The sequence below is a fragment of the Microchirus variegatus genome, assembly GCF_963457635.1.
Source record: "Microchirus variegatus genome assembly, chromosome: 8".
Classification (NCBI taxonomy): Eukaryota; Metazoa; Chordata; class Actinopteri; order Pleuronectiformes; family Soleidae; genus Microchirus; species Microchirus variegatus.
This window is the reverse complement of record NC_139809.1, coordinates 19277784-19297696: the sequence shown is the minus strand read 5'-3', so window position 1 is coordinate 19297696 and position 19913 is coordinate 19277784. Positions and strand designations below refer to the sequence as shown.

The window sequence follows — 19913 nt, the reverse complement described above, 5'->3', positions numbered from 1 at the left end:
GAATGAATGAATGAATTAATTTATATATTTTTTTAAATATTGTATCTGTGTCCAGATCATCACTAAAATTTAAAATAAAAACAACCTTTACTCTTTGTAGATATTCTACTCGCAATCAGTCAGTCAAATGTGGCCAGAAAACAACCTCCTTGGAAAAGGTATTAACATGTGAACTATAGGTGTGTGTGTGTGTGTGTGTGTGTGTGTGTGTGTGTGTGTGTGTGTGTGTGTGTGTGTGTGTGTGTGTGTGTGTTAGCATCTGTTAACAAATGAAACATCTAAACAAATCCAATGATGAGGACAATCATGTTGTGCTCACTGCTGTCTCTTCCACTGCTGTGGGCTTGTTATAGTCACAGCCTGTAAAACAAAGAGGAAAAATATGGAAAACAGTGAAATACAAATCCTTGTTCATGAGGGAAAGTAAAGACAACTGTTTTGTTCTCACAGGACTTTTGTCTCAGTTTTCTCAAAGATGGTGTTTATGCCACATGGTGGAAAGATAATTAGCTGACATTTTGGTAAGCATGCGAGAATGTTAAATGTCACAGTGGCAGCTTGACAAAGACATATGAGTTAATAAGCATGATAGGAAAGGAGCAAAGAAAAGAAAGATACATGAATACCACTGCATAAATGGGCAGACTAGCATATGTGTGTGTGTGTGTGTGTGTGTCATACTTGTCGATGGTCCATTTAAGGGTTCGTCTGAATCGGCAGCATCTGAGGAGTCAAAGGAGTGTGAAATTTCACCTTGCATTTTGTGGGCTGGTACACTTTATAATACGAAGAACACTATTTTAAAAATATCCAAATCATAAATCATGGGGAATTCCAGTCACAAATATGAATATACAGTACACATTACTGCAAATAAAATTCATAGAGTACATAAAGTACAGACCTCTTTTCAGCCTCCTCCGGGCAAGTTTAATTTGATCTTGAAGGATCTGTACCCAGTCTCGTGGCCCAGGCAACTTTTCTATTCTGTGTTCAGTGCAGTATTTCTCTGTAAAAACTAAATAGAGTTCACACAACTATGTTAATGTTTTCCCCACACACTCTGTAATGATTGTTGTACTATTACGAACGACTAAATCTTTAAAACTTTAAAAAAACATACCTTTAATGGCACCTACAATGTTCTGGTCCAAGCCCTTACGGTTATCATTAAGTCCTCTCTTTCTTTTACCATTTGGCAGGGAGTTAGCCAGGGTAGTATCATCAAAGAAGGCACACACCTACACATACAGTTGCTCATTAGCAAACATTGGTGAGATGTACATTACTACAACAATCATAGGGGTCGTACCTATGTTCCCCGGGTCCTATGTTCCCCCATTTTTAAAAAAAGGGTCCTATGTTCCCCACTTTGTGGAAGCCTGGGTGTGGAGCTCCAGGGTAAAGGGTTAGGGTTAGGGTAAGGGTTAGGGTCCTATGTTCCCCAGGTCCTTTTGGGTGAAAGCATACACATACAAAGCGGGGAACATAGGACCCGGGGAACATAGATACGGTCCCCAATTATAAGTATAATTGTCAGAAACAAAAGCAAACAGCAAGTGGTGCAACATGACCGTAGTGTCTTGGTGGTTCTTACGCACCAGTTTCCGGAACAACAGGCTCCCAGATCGTGTATAGTTAATGAGAATGGAGTCCAGCTGAGTTTTTGAGATAAACACATCATAATCTTTGGCAAGACGAACCTCAGAAAGGGACCAAAAAACACAGTATGAATGATAACGTCCAGAAATAATACAATAAACTAAATACCACATTAAGGGAAAAGAACATGCTGCTCAATCCAGTATGTGTATCTAGACAGGTTTTCAGCCTACAGAGGCTTAGTCTTAATGAAGAACCCGCTTGGATGAGATGTGAAACATCTTCATCTTAACTCAAGTAAGTCCAGATGCCCACGGCTTACTCCTGGGGCCAGTTATTCAAAGGTAATCTGATCAGATTTTGGTTAATCGGATTGGATCGAATCTGGAAAATGGTTTGTTCAAAAAGAAAGAAGGATTCTGAAATCTGATCAGATCATGTAATCCAATCCTAGTTTGGAAATGGATCAAACCTTCAGTTTGTGTTGCTCAAAACTTTTCAGTAGGTTTTGGATAATTTGATCCACAAAAACAGGATTACCCTGATCCCAACAAGGGGTGGGATTTCAAGGTGGGTTTCAGGGAGAAAATCTAGTAAAACTTTAAAATTGGTCAAATAATACATTTGTGTCATTCAGTGTATATACTTTTATTTATATTTTGCACTTGACTTGTTTAACGGTTACAGTGATCAAGTAGCATAAGCTACCAATTAAGCCTTTCAGTATTATAAAGTAAAAATAAAAATGATCATGTCCCCATGAAATAAACCCCCCAAACAGATTTCAATAACTCTTTGATTTCAAACAGTTGCATCCCTTACTCCACGTCCAGTCAGTCCCTCATTCTAACAGAACACCAGAGGTTGGTCTGGTTCTTCAACAGGCTCATGTGCATCATAAAAGGCTCATAAAAGAAATTATAAATGGAAGTGGATGTTTATGTTTTGTGTTTCGGCTCAAAATAAACACTTAAAGTGACCCAATGTTGGCTCTTCTACCTGTTCTTTACATAGCTGGTAATCCTGAAAACTGTGTATCTGGATCAGGGTGATCCAATCCAATTGCTTTGAAAAACCGACTTAAAAGCAAGACGGATTACCTGATCCTGGATAGCAAAAAAATGGGATTTCCAAATCTGGATCATTTTGATCCGGATTACATTTTTTGAACAACTGGCCCCTGAAGATGAATATGATCTGGCTTCTGTGTAACAGAACTTGCGCAGTCACAATGCAAGAAATATACTCTTTTAAAAATATGACTTGAGTGAGATTCCAAAAGGTCAGAGGAAACAATAGTTCTCAGAAATTAATGCAACTTGACAATGACAACTGATAAAATGTCTATGTATAACCTCAACACTGAATGGAGTCAAACAGACTTAAGAAAAACCTTTTCTTATAATAGAAGATACCTCTTATTTTATATATTTACAAAAATAGTGCGATGTGTAATTTACATGTTTTTAAAATATCATTTAGGCTGAAATAAATGCAGGAAACACACAATGTGAGATTGAATAAGTCCAGACCCTAATCAAATCAAAGACTAAAATGAAGCGCAGCAAATACACAGTGACATATATGTAAGCTAACATGCAGATTACCTCTAATGACTGTGGGTCCCTCAGTTGGTTCAGTGGAGGACTCTGTGAGTGGTTTAGAGTAATTGAATTATTCTGAGGTGGCGGCACAGAAACCTCGGAGGGGATGAGATGACTGGTGGCTCTGGATGAGTCTTGCTCTTTCTCGCATTCCTTCCTGTTTCCACTTTCTGCAGGTGTAGCTATGAGTGGTGATGCCTCCAGAGAGCTGAGAGCAGCTCTTCTAGTACTTGGCACGCTCAGTGGTGCCACTTTATAAAATGGCCTCCACTTACGTGGCCTACAACAAGGAGCTGGTCCTGGACCAAGACGAGGTTGGCATGGTGATGCTGCCTGCTCCTGTCTTTCTAATGATGCCAGAAAAAGACATTAGTGCATTTTATTCTCTTGTTTATTCTTCCTAATTTTCTCTCAGAGTGAGTATCTATCATCAACTGACCTTTTTGAGCATGCATCATCCTCCTCACGGTTCGCAGTTCCTGCAAAATAGCCTGCAAGGTGCCCTTACAATTACACATGCAGCAGGGGGTTTCTGGCACAGCAGGAGATACTGCATCTGCAGGAGAATCAGTAGTATATTGGTCAGTGACTGGCATGAAATATGCCAACAAATTGCACAGCATTCAATGTACTACCCAGATGTATATTTGTGTAAGTGCATAATGATTTAGCAAAAAAAAAAGTATTTGGGTTTTCTTAGCCTTATGGCTACTTGACTCTACTCTACTTGACTCAATTTGGTGTGGTATCAGTCACATCAATTCCAAGCCAATCAGAATCCTCAACAACAACAACAACAACAACGATTGACCTCACCCTCGATGTATGCACGTAACTATTCAAGTGACAGAGTGACAGCAGCAATGATCGCGGCATCCTAAAATTCCCACGCCACTCCTCGGACCAAAAACTGGCAACGCTGATCTGGCTCGTGGCAGAAGAAGTTCTTTAATTGCTGACCTCCGAGCCCTAATACGTCTCTGCTCCTCGACGTAATATAGGAGCTGTATTTGCAAATGCAAACATGTAAAAAGTGCTTGCACCAACAGAAATGCTACTGCTACACGGAATGCTTCCATGATCATAATCAAATGTAAAAAGGTTGTACTTTTGGAGCCTAGATTGCCTATAACTCTGTTTGTTTCAGTTTTTCTCCGTTTACATGCAAATCCAAAAACTGAGTTTTCCTTAATCTCCACTTTTGTCTGAGTTTTTTAGAAAGAATCGTTTTCAGAGGCGAAATCGCCGTTTGTGTGTAAACGAAAGGCACAAACGAAGCGGAAAGTCTCAAAGGTTGGTGACCCCTGCATTAGATGAATCATTAATTGTTACACACTGGACCTTTAAATGTATTGTATGGGGGCGAACACACCAATAACAAGCCATTTACACAAATGCCTCAACAAGGAAACAGCTCCTGGTGTTCAGCTCTACACAAGATCGATTTTCATATTTGCTTATGACATGCATGTGCTCCACCACTCTACCTTCAGCTTCATTGACTTTGAGCAGATTAAGTAGATCCTTGTTGTTGTGGATCCTCAGGGCTTTGGAGTGGGTGCTGTACTGGCCACAGACTGGGCCTTTGGGGGTGGTGGTGGATGCAGATGCCCCGAGATCTCCTGCACAGTCCCAGCTGTTGCTCTGATGATCCTCTGATCCGAGGCGCAAAGGTGCAGGCTGAAGTTCCAAGTCCCGACATCCATCCTGGGGCTCCTTTGTTCCAGCGTCCTGCTCTGCTCCAGCACGTTGATACACCCTGCTGCTCTTGTCCCTCAGAAGCCTCATCATTCCTGTGATTTGTCTCTTGATCTCCACGCCCTCATCCCCCAGCCAAACTACTTTGAAAGAGATGAGTGGAATTAATGGGATGTGTTTTGGTCCTATTATTAATCCTCACAGTGGCACATACCATCAGGCACAGCAGCAACCTTAGGCTCTCCGTTGGCATCTTTACCGCTGGAATTCATCATATATGAAGGGTCATAATCTGCATTAAAAAAGAGCAGTGTTTTCTCATTAAATCGTAGAATAACACTGATTAAACGAGAAGAAAGGCTTGGAGAGCGAAAACCTCCACCAAATCTACTCAGTTTGTCAAGCTTCACATCTGCATCTTGATCTTGAACTACACAGTAACAGATTTACATGAGATGCAATTATTAGTTTTTAAAGCTATTCAGACTTATTCATGAAAATGTCAGAAACTCCCCTGTGGTTCACAATTGGTTGGTTATGGCTAACGATATATATGGGTCATAACCTTTCTGTTATGCTGCTCTAAATCAGACAAACAGATGGACAAAAACATAGGTGGAGGTAATAATATGCAGGTAAAATGGGGTCAGCATCGTTCCCATTGGTCTAGGGTTCCAGTGGTCCTCAAAATATGTATACCACTTGAGTAAATATTGAGCTCTTGAAGTAATACAGTGGTGTAAATAGGCCGATTTATTCCCAATAAGATAATTTGCTTTCTCATTTGCGTCCTCTTCCTCACATATACTTCACACACTTGAGACAGCAGTTAGATTAGATAGAGTGAGAGGTAAGGCGACTCTAATTATTATTATTTAATTTAGTATTATCTTTTGTTATTTGATCAGCTCCATTCTGAACACATACTCTGGTAGAACAGTATTTCTGATTTTCCACCAGAGGAAGCTTGTGTATCACAGTTTGAGAACCATGGTTGACGTTGCTATATTTTTTGACTTCTCCCTGGCTCTTGTCTGTTTGTCCTGCAGGTATTTGGGTGGAGTTATTAGCACAACTATGCAAGGGTTTTTGTGGAGTTTTTCCTCATTGGATGGTACTAAGGATTTCGGGAGTCACTCGCTGTGCAGACCTTAAAGCCCTTCGAGGCAAACAGTTTGGAATGCTGGGCTATATGAATAAAATTGACTTGACTTGACAACTGGGAGCCTTGCTGTGCTTAACAACAGGCAGTCACACTCTTTACTCTCTCAAATCATCAGCCCTTACAAAGGTTTTTTGTAAGTTATGTTTAGTGCTACAATATTGTTGCATTGCTTTCATATGACTTATTAAAATCCATTCGCCTTTTGTGAAAACTGTGTGATTTATGAGCGACAGAATGCAGGTGACCTTGCTGTGTTCAATCCAAGTATTGCTGCTCCTCTGCTGTCAAGTGTTCAAATACAACAAAAGTGCTGAAAAGGATCATCGTTTTTCAAACTGCCAGACAAGAACCCTTATGTCAGTAACAAAGCACGATATGTAGAGCACTTTTATCCAAATTCAATTTCTTACGATAATGATATGTACATGGAGTGCTGCAAGTTGTGTGCTCAAGCAAATACGCATAAAAGCTTAGTCTGTGTTCAGATGATGTGTGAAAATAATATCTCTGTTTAAAGGGTGTATCGTACACCTCTGTGTATACTGAACACTTAAGTTTCTGCAATATCACCTGCATGTAAATCCACAGTCATGGGTGGGCTGGGTTGTGTATATTGATGGTCTGATAAAGCTGTAGTGCCACTGAGGTTTTTTTTCTTTTTTTTCCTGTGCGCGTCATTACTTATCAAGCCGTATTAAGGAATTCTGTGTTTGAATTTATTTCCCAACTTGATAGAAATTGAAGTTGCTGTGAGAAAACACTGAATATTTCAACATTTCTCTCTTCACTTTATTACCCACTTGTGTAACCTTTACTTTTTCATATAAAGCTTGTAGTTGCAGAGATAAATTGTGTTGCTTTTAAAAGGCCTGTGTAAGGTGGCTGACAGGGGCAGATGCACTGCAAATCCCAAAACGCCAGCAAATAAGAAAACGCCAGCAAGTAACGAAACGGAAGTGCTCCGGGTCTGTGGGGGCGCTGTTGTGCAGGTCTTCGACCAACCTGTTGACTCGCAGTGTTGTGCTAACACCTTTTTTTTAAATAAACTTTATTTCAACTTTTCCAGTAAACATATAAACATATGCAAAACACCTCAAAGGGAATGAGGGTTGAGCAAGGAAATTGCATCTCGTCATTTAGAAAGGATACCTCCATTGTTACCTTGCCTTTATTGCCTTGTTGTGATTGATTTGTTTTCAGTGTTGTATTTATTCTCAACAAAGCCTTGTAGATTTTATTTATTTAATTTGGTTTTGATAAATAGATCGACGAGATGCAATTGTATATCCCATTTGAGGTATATTGTATATGTGTATGTGTGTACTGGAAAAGTTTAAATAAAGTTTATAAAAAAAAAAATTTGGCCCAACACTGCGAGTCAACAGGTTGGTTGCAGACCTGCACAACAGCGCCCCCACAGACCCGGAGCACTTCCGTTTTGTTACTTGCCGGCGTTTTGTTATTTGCTGGCGTTTTGTTATTTGCTGGTGTTTTCTTATTTGCAGTGCGTTTGCCTCCTGTCGGCCACCGTACCTATGACTCTTCAATCCATTCTCTACATGACGCTATGCATCAGAAGTCCTCTTTCCTTTATTCACACTGGGAATCCTTGCATGGCTTGTTTTTAAACTGTTCAAATATGAAGTAACATTTAACAAATGATAATTGTTTATTTCTGTGCGAGTCAATAATTGTTTTCAATCTGTATTCAGGAACTTAAGGAAGCTGAAGACACTGGGATTTTTGTTGGGAGTGACCAGGATGGACAGCATTAGAAATGAGAATATTGGAGGGACAGTTCGGGGTTAAACAGTTTGAAAATAAAGTGAGAGAGGCAAGGTTGAGCTGCCAGGCAGGAAGAAGAGGAAGACCACAGAGAAGGTTCATGGATGTTGTGAAAGAGGACATGGAGACAGTTGGTGAAACAGAAGAGGAGACAAAGATGGAGACAGAGGATCCACTGTAGGGGTTGGAATCACAGGGTACCTCACAATATGATGCAATATGTGATACATGGTCCACAATAGCAATAACATTATGATGGTAATTAATATATTGTAAGACAATTAGCGAGACAAAACGATATCTGTCTAACTGAAGAAAACAAATGTCTGTGAAAAGTGGATTTATTTATTCTAGAGCTGAAACGATTAATCGATTATTAACGATAACTAAATGAATCGTCAACTATTTTGTTCATTGATTAATCGTTTTGAAGCTTTTTTCATGATTAAAACAAGATTTCTGATTGTTTCGGCTTCTTAAATGTGAATATTTTCTTTGTTTCTTTGCTCCAGATAACAAAGAAATCATTAAAACTGAATAATGTTGGTTTGTGGACAAAATAAAGACATTGGTGAACATCACCATTTCCACGTTTGACACACATTGATTAACGTTTTTTTTAACATTTTCTGACATCTTATGAACTAAACAATTCATCGATTCATCGAGAAAATAATAGTTAGTTGCAGTTCTTATTTGTTCACAACAACAGAGAACAAAGTGCATCAAATAAAGTTAATGTATTGAACGTGGATGGGACATCTCTTAACGTGGCTTCCTCCGCCATTGACCCGCTGTTGACTCCCTAAAAATAAACACATATCATATTTACTAGCATATCGATTATCATACTGGATGAGCAAGGACGGAAATTTATCATCATATCGATATTTCAACTCACCCCTGATCCACTGTGGCGACCCCTAAAGGGAGAAGCCCAAATGATAAGAATTATGGAATTCAGTGTTGAACTTGACTCATCTGTAAATGATAACGTTTTGGTCCCATCCATTATCAGGTTACTGCTCATTATCAGTCACAGCTATGAAGACATTGGTACAGTTTTTAAACGCAGTGCATTTTACATTAAAGTGTCATGAATTTTTTTATGTGCTCCTTTTTCCTGCCTTGAGAACCTGGATTAAACTGATTATGTTGATGATTCACATGTTGATGTGTAGTGTGCAGACTGACCGCCCTCCCCCATCCCATGTAGAAACCACCACCTGTAGGTTTAGTATGAAGTAGTGTAGTAGGAGAAAGACAGCGTGGCAACTGGAGCTTAAAAGTGATCTAGAACAGCTGTTTGTTTTGTGATCCAAGATAACCTGCTTGATTTAATATTTAAAAAGAGAAAGAAAGACACGACAATGAGCTCTGTTTCGAGAAATGTCCAGAAATGTGTTTTAGAGTTTAACTGGTTATAATGGAGGCTCAGACTGTGAGTGGTCATCTGTCGTTGACACAGCGCCAGACACAAACCCAGACACAGACACGGACGCGCGTCTGTCTCGTTCTTCATCATTCATCCAGGTGCAGCAGCATCAGCAGCAGCATCAGCATCAGCATCAGCAGCAGCCTACCTTCATCCGTGACCAGCTTAAAGCTCCGTGATTTCCTTCTCCTCTTCCTTTCACCACACTCCATCTCTCCAGCAGGATGATCATCCAGAAAGACGCGCAGACGAAAAAAAAGAAAAAAAAGATCCACTCAGTTAAATCTCCGTCCACCTTATTGAGCAGTTACATTTCTCCTCAGTCTGCGCTAAAGTCATCCGCACATTTCCACCTTGTTGCACTGAGCCTGGCCTGATAAACGCTGCTGTTACATCTATTTTCCTTTACCCAGCACGGTGTGGTTCCTCCCTTTCGTCATGCAAATAAATTAATGACTTAAATATTGAAAAATCCTCACATATCCCCGTGCGCCACCTGATGGTAACACTCCCATGACAAGGTCGAGACAGACATTTGAGTTCAGAGACACAGTCATTTTAACTGAAAACACTAACACTTTACATACATATTACTATATTATGTTCATGAATATTGTTAATTTGTCCTGTTGTTGTAGACTTTTATAAAACCAAATGGCCACATATTTAACTATTGATATTTATAACCAGAGGAGGACAGAGTACACAGCTTCATTACTTGAGTAAAAGTACAGATACCCCTTGCTAAATTTTACTCAAGTACAAGTAAAAGTACTACAGACAGCTGTCTACTTGAGTAAAAGTACTGAAGTACAAGAGTACATTTTCTAAATATTGCATTACTACTGCCACAGTTCTTACATTTACATATAGAAACGTCCTACATGGAGTTATGCAAAATGTAAATGTTAATACCTTGAAAAATGTCAAAGGAATTGAAAGTAAAATTAAGTCATTTTCATCTTTTTACCGTGTTGTTTTATTTAACATTTCTCACTTGCCCACAAGGCAGTAGCACAATGGCAACGCTCTCGCTTAGAAATGTAAGGAAGTTTATTTCAATGTACGCACCTTGACATGCTTCCTCAAGTCGGTAGATTAAAGTCACCATATGTAAGAATGTGGCCAAAAACGGTTACTACACTCAAATTCAAAATTCTGAGGTTCTGACTCTTATAGGTTTTGTTTTTCGCCGCCATTATAGCTCTGACGTAACTGGCAACCCGTGGTTGCTCAGCGGCTGAGACTCTACTGACTGCAATGATTGGTAGATGGCGGTAGGTGGCGCCACATGCCAAAACATGATTTCAAAACATAAACATGATTTATGGTCTGCAAAATGTTTTTTTTTATGCAAATATTTTGTCTGTACTGTTGTTGTTAGTGAGTTCAGTTTGTTATATGAACATTATTCCTGAGTCTCTGTGACATATTAGGAGGATTTTATGGCCAGTTGCTTCAGATTTATTACATAATGCTAAAACGTTAAAAAAAACTTTAATTTTTGTAGGTGGTGATGAAGTTTTGTTTTGGTAAACACTTGAAGCGAACATTATCATTAACTTGTTCAGTAAATTGAAATAGTCTGGCGAGGTGGGGCCACGGGTTGGTACATTCCCAGGATGGACCTACTGCATCTTCATCCATGGTTTCATCTCTCAACTAAATCTGACCATGGGTTTTTTTTGTTTTGTTTTTTTTAAGTAACTCACGGTTATGGATAGAAATGTATTGGAGTAAAGAGTACAATATTTGCCTCTCAAATGTACTTGAGTAAAGTCATGAGTACTCCCCAAAAATGATACTCGAGTAAAGTACAGATCCCAGATATTTTGAGTAGAATAAACTAGGGTCCGACCGAGGGCATCATGTTATCATGAAAACATGGCCCTCAACCTCCTCTGCTTTTAAAAAAGAACTGTCGGTGACAGACTATAGACAGAATATAACATATATCTAGCAGTATTGTTATAATAGAGGGTCGTGGGGGAGTTGCTGTGCCAATACCCATGGACTGTGGAGCACACATGGAGAGAACATGCAAACTCCATGCACAAAGGCCCTTGTTCTGACCGGGTCATGGACCCGGGTCTTCTACTATACAAAATATATATTGCATTAGTCTACACAACCTTCGCTGGCGATTTTATAGCTTTTTGAAAGCAGATATTATATTCTAATTCACTGGGATCATGCTCCCACTTATATAATTGTGATACTAATCACAATGTATATATGTTATATGTTATGATGCATGCAATGTATAACTAATCAAAAACTACGAGGTGTAATGCTGCCCTCCACAGTTCGAAGTTCTTAATCACAGTTCCAAGTCAGTTGTTCAATTGACGAAAAGAGCCCCACTGAGGACTCTTATACTGAAAGGTGTGTTCAGCAAACTTCCTGTTTTGTTGGCTCTTCCGGTTTAAACCTCCAGCTCGCTGCGCCAGGCTAATATTTTGGATAAGGCATATATTTGTTAAAATAAGGGGCTGACGAAAAATATCGACGCCCTGTAATGGATATACTTAAAGCTGAAATAGCCAGAAAGAGGAAGCTCCTCGAAGACAAACAGCTTGTTGACGTAAGTTGCTGATTAAGCTGCTTGTTGTGTTAGCGTGATGCTAACCGAATAGCCAATGTTGACTTAAGCCGTCTCAGTTCTTTCAGTAATGTTGGTATTAACACGTTTCCACGTGGAAATCTATACATTACTTAACTGAACAGACAATATAAGACACGACAAACAATCTTAGTGTCTTAAAATTAACTGTGTGATATAGCATATCACAGACGCTAGCATACCCATATGGCTCATTTTAGTGCTAACTTTGGTGATTATATGAGTTTATCTTTGGTATACTTGTGTTATGTATGTGGGTATACATATGTACACGGATCCAATTCCACAACAATGCTACTACTACTAATAATAATGATAATAATACAAATAACCACACATTATTGTTGCCTCTCCTGTTGAGCTGTCCTAGAATAACGTAAGAGGAAAAAAGAAAGAACCCTTTTTGTTTATTATCCAAAGCACTTTTCCAAGTTCACTCTGTATTTATTTTATAAAGGCACTTGCAGATGTTTAATAATGTAATTTATCTCTTTCCCAGGAAAACAAAAAGTTCTTCAAAAGGAGCGATCTTGCTCGCAAGGAACAAGAGGATTACTTCATAAGATGTGGATATAAGGTTAATACCACTTTCTGTCTCTTGCATTATCTCAAAAAGTCAAACCTTTGTCACTTCACTGATTTTCCTCAGTCCAAATTTGGAATAAAGTCTTGTGTAAATAAATAGTTTGTCAGGAAACAGAAAAATAAGGTCAGGCATTGATGCCAGAGTGCCCATTCATGTTTGTGTTTGTGTTTACTATGCTGTTTTCTCCCAACCTGCCTCTGCTGCCTGCATCTGTAGGTTCAGAGAGAGACTCCCGAGAGCCAGGTATGGGATTGCACCGTGCAATTAGCTAACAGGGTGCATGATAAAGGAATACAATGAACCATGTCCCAAAAGCTTTTGCTTCTTTGGTCTCTTTTTTGAAAGTTCATTTACTGAAGCTCGTAAGGATTAAAGCAGAAGAGGCATCTTTGCTGGTTGTTAGACATAACCTGGATGATGAGGATGACGTTTACTCAATCTGCCACATACCTATTTGACATCAGTTCATCTCTGCTGACAATTATTGATACATTTGTCTTGCTCTAGGTAATTTCAGAAATCAATTTTTTTTGGTCTTTAAAATTCTTAGTTAATCATATAAGTCATTGTTGTCAGTAATGAGTATTTCTTTTTGGTTCAAAGTTCACTTACATTTCCTGAACCATCTAATTTATCCTGTACTGGTTATGTCTAACAAACTGTTCACAAAGTCAGCAACAGGTATTTGTCAGAACGCAAGTTAACAAAGAAAGGAAGCAGTAAAGTCAGAGTGGAACACAGCAACAGTGTAGATTACAGCATGGGTACCGGCTTAATTTTTTAGGCCATTTACAAGTTTTTCCCTAGTTTTGTTTCATTAAATTTACTAACAGCTGTCCTACAGATTAATGCATTTCCGTTCTTTGCTAAAGACTTAAAATGTCAGACTTAATAAGATCAGATGGACTTTACTGTGTTTATTCGAGGAAGGGCTGTTGTTTCTGTGGCAGGCTTCTATCATCAGTTTGTTTGTTCTGTTACATTGTGCTGTGTGAAGCACAATCTAACGGTGCAAGGATGCATGTGCCTATGAAAGCATGACCTGGTAGCATACGTTATGTTTCTTTGTTTCAAACAAAGTAGTGCAGTGCAGTTACACTCATATTCCACTAAATGAAAGTTGTGAAATTACAGTAACATTCAACACGCTTGCTTTCACTGGTTCATTTCAGGTAAGATATGGAATGTACTCTTAAGGTATCACCTGCAGATGCTCTTACATAATGCAAGTGGTATTTGTTTTTGTTGTTTTGCTTTGGCCTAGAATGACAAATGTTTTGATCTTAAGTGGACCTTATATCACTTCTAAAACTTTCCATTAATATCAGTAATTATGTTTCCTCTTTTCCTGAAGATTGAAAATACTGAGGAAGATGAGCCATCCACCTCAGCTACTCCAGTGTTGGAACTGGAATTAACTGAAGAGAAGCTGCCAATGACTCTCTCACGACAGGAGGTGAGTTGATATGTGTGTGATTTTGCAAGAAGGATGCTGTTCACTGACCCTGTTAGGTCCAAGAAAGTAATATAGATTTTAATCTCAGTGTGACTTCCTAGTAAAATTATGGTTGAGAAGAATTTACATTTTGCTCCAATTATGTCCTATTTCCATACTACTTTTTTTTTATTACTTAAATGTGGCTTTTTCTGTGTTTAGGTAATTCGACGACTTCGAGAAAGAGGTGAACCAATTCGACTTTTTGGAGAATCTGACTATGATGCCTTCCAACGACTTAGGAAGATTGAGATTCTGACCCCAGAAGTGAACAAGGTAAGAGTATCCAGAGCACAACATAAATTAACACTGACTTCACTTCACCTGGAAAACATCATCACCACAACACATTTCTCATTATAAGTCTGACATAATCTGTCACCACAAACAGAGTGTTGTTTTTTCTGTTGATCATTGGTGCTCTTTATGTGTTTGTGAGTATGGCTGCTAAATTGTGCCATGCGATCATTTTTAAAAATCCTAATATGTATTTTGGAACATTTCAATGACTGTTCACTCTTTCTGCACCTGGAATTTGCTGCTGTCCCTTTTTTAGGGTTTGAGGAACGACCTGAAAGCAGCCATGGACAAGATTGACCAGCAGTACCTGAATGAGATAGTTGGAGGAACAGAAGCCGGAGAAGTGGACACACAGCACGACCTTAAAGTACATGAAGAAAACACCACTATAGAAGAACTGGAGGTACATTTCTCTGAGAACCTGATATAATGACTGTTGGTCACATGAAATATTTTGGGTTAACACTTCAAATCCCATCACACAATTTAACGGGAAGAAATTATAAAGAAGTAGATGCCATTCTGGTGTATTTGTATTTGTTTGTGTATTGTTAGACGCGTACTTTTATGTTAACAAAAACAGGATGATTCACCAACAAGTAGTTTCAAATAAATGAAGCACCATAAATTTCTGAGACCGCCCACGTCACATTTTATTCATAAATGTCCAGCACCCTTCATCACATCAGCAAAGAAACTCTCTCCAGTGTCCCTACGTGCTGACCGACATCAGTATATCAAGAGAAGATGGAGATGGTTGAGCATTGCTTTTTATTGATAACTGGTAACACTTCAGATTAGATTTATTAACACATATTCACCATTAACTAGGTGCTTACTAACATGCATATAAGTAGCATTTTACCGAGATTTTATAAAGAAATTTGCATGAAATGACATCAATAAATGAATCGGTAGGCCTAGTTTGATTAGTCGGACTATAGTTAGGTGCATGAAATTCACATTTGATTGCTTGAGGTTCTGTCTAACTTCAGAGTAGAGAGCTGGTTGACTTCAGTTTGTCCGTGACAGACTTTTATATTTTGCCTACTGATCTTCTGAGTCCCTCATTGTCCACCACAGAAAATGGCTGAAGGTCTTTGGATTTACGTCCTCTGCTATTTCACAGATACAGCTCGGGCTCTGTTATGGGGAAGTGGGATAAAGGGATTGTGAATGCTATCTTCAGGGTGATGATTTGCCTTTGCTCCATTCTTCTTTCTTCACACAGGGAAACCAAAATGCTTCCGCACATGACATTTAGCGGCTAATGGAGCATCAATGATTTCAAAATCTTTATGTCTCCTATATGCTCACTTCCCTGGCATCTGCCATTTTTGCTATAAGAGATCTGTAGAGTCGGTCAGTGCAGAGTGATGAGACGACCACCTTTGTAGTTCAATTTTCATGTTTTTTTCTCCCACAGATCAGTCATAGTCTTATGCAGTCTGCGAGTTGTCTCTCAAAAAAACATTATAATAAGATTGTAAAATAAAATGCAATAGCTAATAGTGCTATACAGCACTGATACTGTATTATTTCACCTCAGGGTGGCAGCACAGTCATACACTTGTGGACATGGTTTTATTTCGTAGTAAATACAGTTTTTTTTTTTATCACTGAAAGGTAAACTGGCAACAGACCCAGAGGTTTAAATGGTTATTGATGCTGATTATTAATTTCATCTTTCTAATATAAATAAATACAGAACTACCATTTAAGAGGGGTGTTATTTGTTTACAATGCTCTGTTCTTCTCCAAATATGGGCATAGGTGTCCGGTGTTTTGCTCAAACCTCTGCCTTGGAGTGGAATTATGTGCAGTTATTGTTAATTAATCTGTTCCCTGTTTTCTAGAGTCTGTCAGTGAAGGTTATGGTTGATTTTATCTTTAATATTTGAACTCTCTTTAGGCTCTGGGTAACACCCTGGGAACAGGAGATGACAATGGAGACCAGGATGTTATTGACAAGTTTTTGAGGGTAAGACACTTTTTATTTATTTTTTCAATAAATAATCAATTATACATAGAAATGTAACCATATTTCCAAGATGGAACATGTACTGTGATACACAGCATTATTAAAGGCAACCATTAAAGTTGCAGTGTGTAATTTTGGTGCTTTGTGTTGTTGATATTATTCTGCATCTGTTTCAATTTCAATTCTGAGTAATGTTTTCTTACGAGCCATGTTGTTTTATTATTAGTTTCTTCTCGGTGTTTGGGCCAAGGATCTGAACCGCAGAGAGGACCATGTGAAGCGCGGTGTTCAGGGCAAACTGGCCAGTGCAACACACTCACAGACTGAGTCGTACCTCAAACCCCTCTTCAGGAAACTCAGGAAGAAGGTGTCCATTTTTAAAACCTGGAGGATGTGTCTTTTGTTCTTTATTGCTCTCTTTTTGGTCAAAAGGTTTGACGCATAATTGTTTTTATCTCTTTCAGAGTTTACCAGGTGACATCAAAGAGTCAATCACAGACATTATTAAATTCATGTTGGAGAGAGAATATGTCAAGGTTTGTGAAATGATCCATAAACGCTGATTCTGTTTCCTGTGTGCCTTTTGAAGGATGATTAATTACTGCCACAAAAACTTCTGTTTTTCTTAAAGGCGAATGATGCCTACCTGCAGATGGCCATTGGAAATGCTCCCTGGCCAATTGGTGTGACCATGGTGGGTATCCACGCCCGTACAGGGCGAGAAAAGATTTTCTCCAAACACGTGGCGCATGTTCTCAACGATGAAACACAAAGGAAATACATTCAGGTGAGATTTTCACACTGTTTTTTTTTTTTTTACCTCCGCCAAGGAGGTGTATCTCGGAGTTTGTTTGTCTCTCCGTCAGTCAGTTAGCAACATAACTCAGTCACGGATGGATTTGGATGAAATTTTCTAGTTTCTGTTAGTGATTTATTGTATTAATTGTGAATTTCATTATAATATTCAGATTAATCATAAATAATTGAACATGCACATTTGATGTTCTGTTAAAGAGGGGATGGAGGTGAGGTCCAAATTGTTTGAGCATTTAACATGTACTTGAAAATAACACAATAGTTACTTTCCCTAGTAACTCATTCAGTTAATTTTTTCGAACTGAAGGTAAAAAGCAACTGTAACTAATTACTTTAACATTTCCAACACTGGCCATATGTTCGCGAAAGACACAGAGCAAGCAAAGCGGTAAATATTGTTTAAGTATACATCGTGGAGTCTCCCTGTGTTCTTTTAATCAGGACAGTGAGACCGTATAATCACCCGTAGGATTGTCTCAGCCAGTAATACAATCCTTAAAGGGACACTGCGTAGTATTTATGGGTTTATATAACCCAAAATCCACTTTTTTATACATACTATGTGCTCCTGCATTGTCTAGTTGCTGTATAATAGTTTTTGTTTCATTTTCGTAGTGTTTCAAAAAGTCATGTAAAATACCATGGTCGCGGGCCGCTGTTGCATTGCCACTGTTAGCAGCGAGACGCCATGTTGCTACTGGAGCCTGTAAGGACAAACCCGAGAGAACAAATCAAGCGTCACTTTACTTGTAGCGGTCCCGCCTCCACTGACTGAGCAGATACGTTATACAAAAGACTACACTTATTCATCTGAATAAATACTAGAACCTCATCTGCTGACACGGAGAAAGACGACAAGGACGACATTTGACCGGCTGAGGATACCGTAGCGCTCAGGGAAGGGAGGGGGTGAGCAGAGGAGCAGTTTGTTGTTGTAAATTTCAGCCTCTCCTCTAGATGTCACTATAAACTACTTACTTCACCTTTAATACTGTTTTTGTTGACCTTAGAAGCAGAGCGGTAGATTTTGGGTTACTTTATGAAGTTTTTTCAGTTCATATCTTCTGGAGGAGACACAGGAGAGCTGGTCACTGCAGCTTGTCTCGGTTTCAACAGGAATATGTCGTTCCGCTTGTGTCGATGGAAGTAAATGTAATTATTATTCTGATACGTCAATGATTGTTTCAGAATTGAAGGAGGTACCTAGAGATTCTCACCTGTGTGGGAAACGTTTTCTAAAAAGCAAGATGCATATATGACTCACTTGCAAATTTCAATGACAGTGAATTTTCTGAACTTATTGTTTTTTGTCTTCCACCAGGGACTGAAGAGGCTGATGACCATCTGCCAGAAACACTTCACCACTGATCCATCAAAGTGTGTCGAGTACAATGCTCTTTAAGTGTCGTCCATCCTATCATTATATCATGTTGTCAAGAGTGGTTGGATTTTGGTCTTATTCAAGTGTGGTTGTGGAAGAACAATTCAAGAACATTCACATTTATGGATGTTTAGAAGAGTCGGATCCATTTTCTGCAATTTTCTGGAATATTAAAATAGGAAAGGGTTTAATATCATGAGCTACTCTATTTCAAGGCTGTAAAATTATTTTCCCTTACATGCTTTCTTTTTATGTCTTTTTTTTCATGGTGTAGCAAATCAAAGTGTTATTTGCAGAGAAAGATCCACTATGTGTAAGTTTCATTACACCTGAGATATTAAAGTTCTGCTCAGTCCATTTTGAGTCGTCATGTTTTCAGCAGATAAATAAACCAATTCCTGTATCTGGATACAACTTGTGTGAGAAAATGAAGTGATGTGTAACACCCGCAGCAAACCACAGAGAGCTGAAAAATAAATTTTCTCATTCCATTTCAATTTGTTCCATAATAATTACGTAGATTTGTTCTCTTTTCCTCTGCAGCTGGAATACGAAATATGATTATTTAGCCACCACTGTTCTTGACAATGTGTGTGCAGGGAAAGCTTTTATAATAAAACAAGTACCATGATGCTCTTTGATTGCAGCAGTGCACGCTTTATAAGTGAAGAATTCATTAAGCAGCGTTAGGCAGATGAAAATAAATCGCAAATTAAGGACTCATTGTTCTATTATGTGCTCTACTGGATGGCAATTGGGTGAGGGAAAAAAAAATAATTAAAACGTAATTTGCAACCACTGATGAAAACCTCTCAGTGTTGTGCTAAGACGGAAGCATCCAGCATCACATGTTGACCTTATTACACCGAGTAACCATGGAGACCTGATCTGCTCATTGTGGTCATAGTGTGAACCCACGTCACCAAGGTTTCAGTCCGTCAGCTGCACACGTCACCGCCTGAGACTCAGCTGGACACAATGACAGTTGGCAGTGCAAATACCATGAATATGTCATGTTTTTCTCTCTTCCCCCTCTTAACCGCTCACATCTGACACAAGAACGGAATGGAGGAATATTTGATCTCAGGGGCTGAAACTAACATCAGGAGAAGTCTTTTCTGATTTTTCTACATGTAGAAGCTTTACTCGGTTTGTCCTTGAGACAAAATGTGCCAAATGTTTTGGCTTTGATCCACAGTCTAAACTGATGTGTCACTGTCAGCCAAGGACTTTTAAATGATTATATTTGTAGTTCGTTCTAAACAAACACAAGACTTCCTTGTGTGTGTTTCTACACCAGAGGGAAAGCTGTGACCTAGTTTATCTTTATCTTTTTAGAGCAGTGGTTTGTCCCACAGACAGAAAGACATTTACTTAAGCGTGGACATCTGGGAGGAAGTGTCATTTAATGATTTAATTTTGGAATGTTCTACATTCTATGC

The 19913-nt window shown here is 38.9% G+C and overlaps 2 protein-coding genes across 2 annotated transcripts; one reads left to right on the top strand and one right to left on the bottom strand.

Annotated features, from left to right (window-relative positions):
• Window positions 1-304: 304 nt before the first annotated feature.
• bend7 (BEN domain containing 7) lies at window positions 305-9501 on the bottom strand (the record flags this gene model as incomplete). Its single annotated transcript, XM_083894259.1, has 9 exons — window positions 305-360; window positions 905-1018; window positions 1124-1241; window positions 1602-1709; window positions 3210-3559; window positions 3646-3762; window positions 4694-5044; window positions 5119-5196; window positions 9438-9501. 9 exons carry the CDS (start codon window positions 9499-9501, stop codon window positions 305-307), a joined length of 1356 nt encoding a protein of 451 aa, XP_083750385.1.
• Window positions 9502-11718: 2217 nt separating this feature from the next.
• On the top strand, window positions 11719-18856 carry prpf18 (PRP18 pre-mRNA processing factor 18 homolog (yeast)). Its single transcript, XM_083894068.1, has 11 exons — window positions 11719-11873; window positions 12412-12489; window positions 12715-12741; window positions 13853-13954; window positions 14156-14269; window positions 14550-14696; window positions 16206-16274; window positions 16501-16641; window positions 16739-16810; window positions 16906-17061; window positions 18412-18856. Exons 1-11 carry the CDS (start codon window positions 11808-11810, stop codon window positions 18490-18492), a joined length of 1053 nt encoding a protein of 350 aa, XP_083750194.1. The 5' UTR covers window positions 11719-11807; the 3' UTR covers window positions 18493-18856.
• Window positions 18857-19913: the final 1057 nt, after the last annotated feature.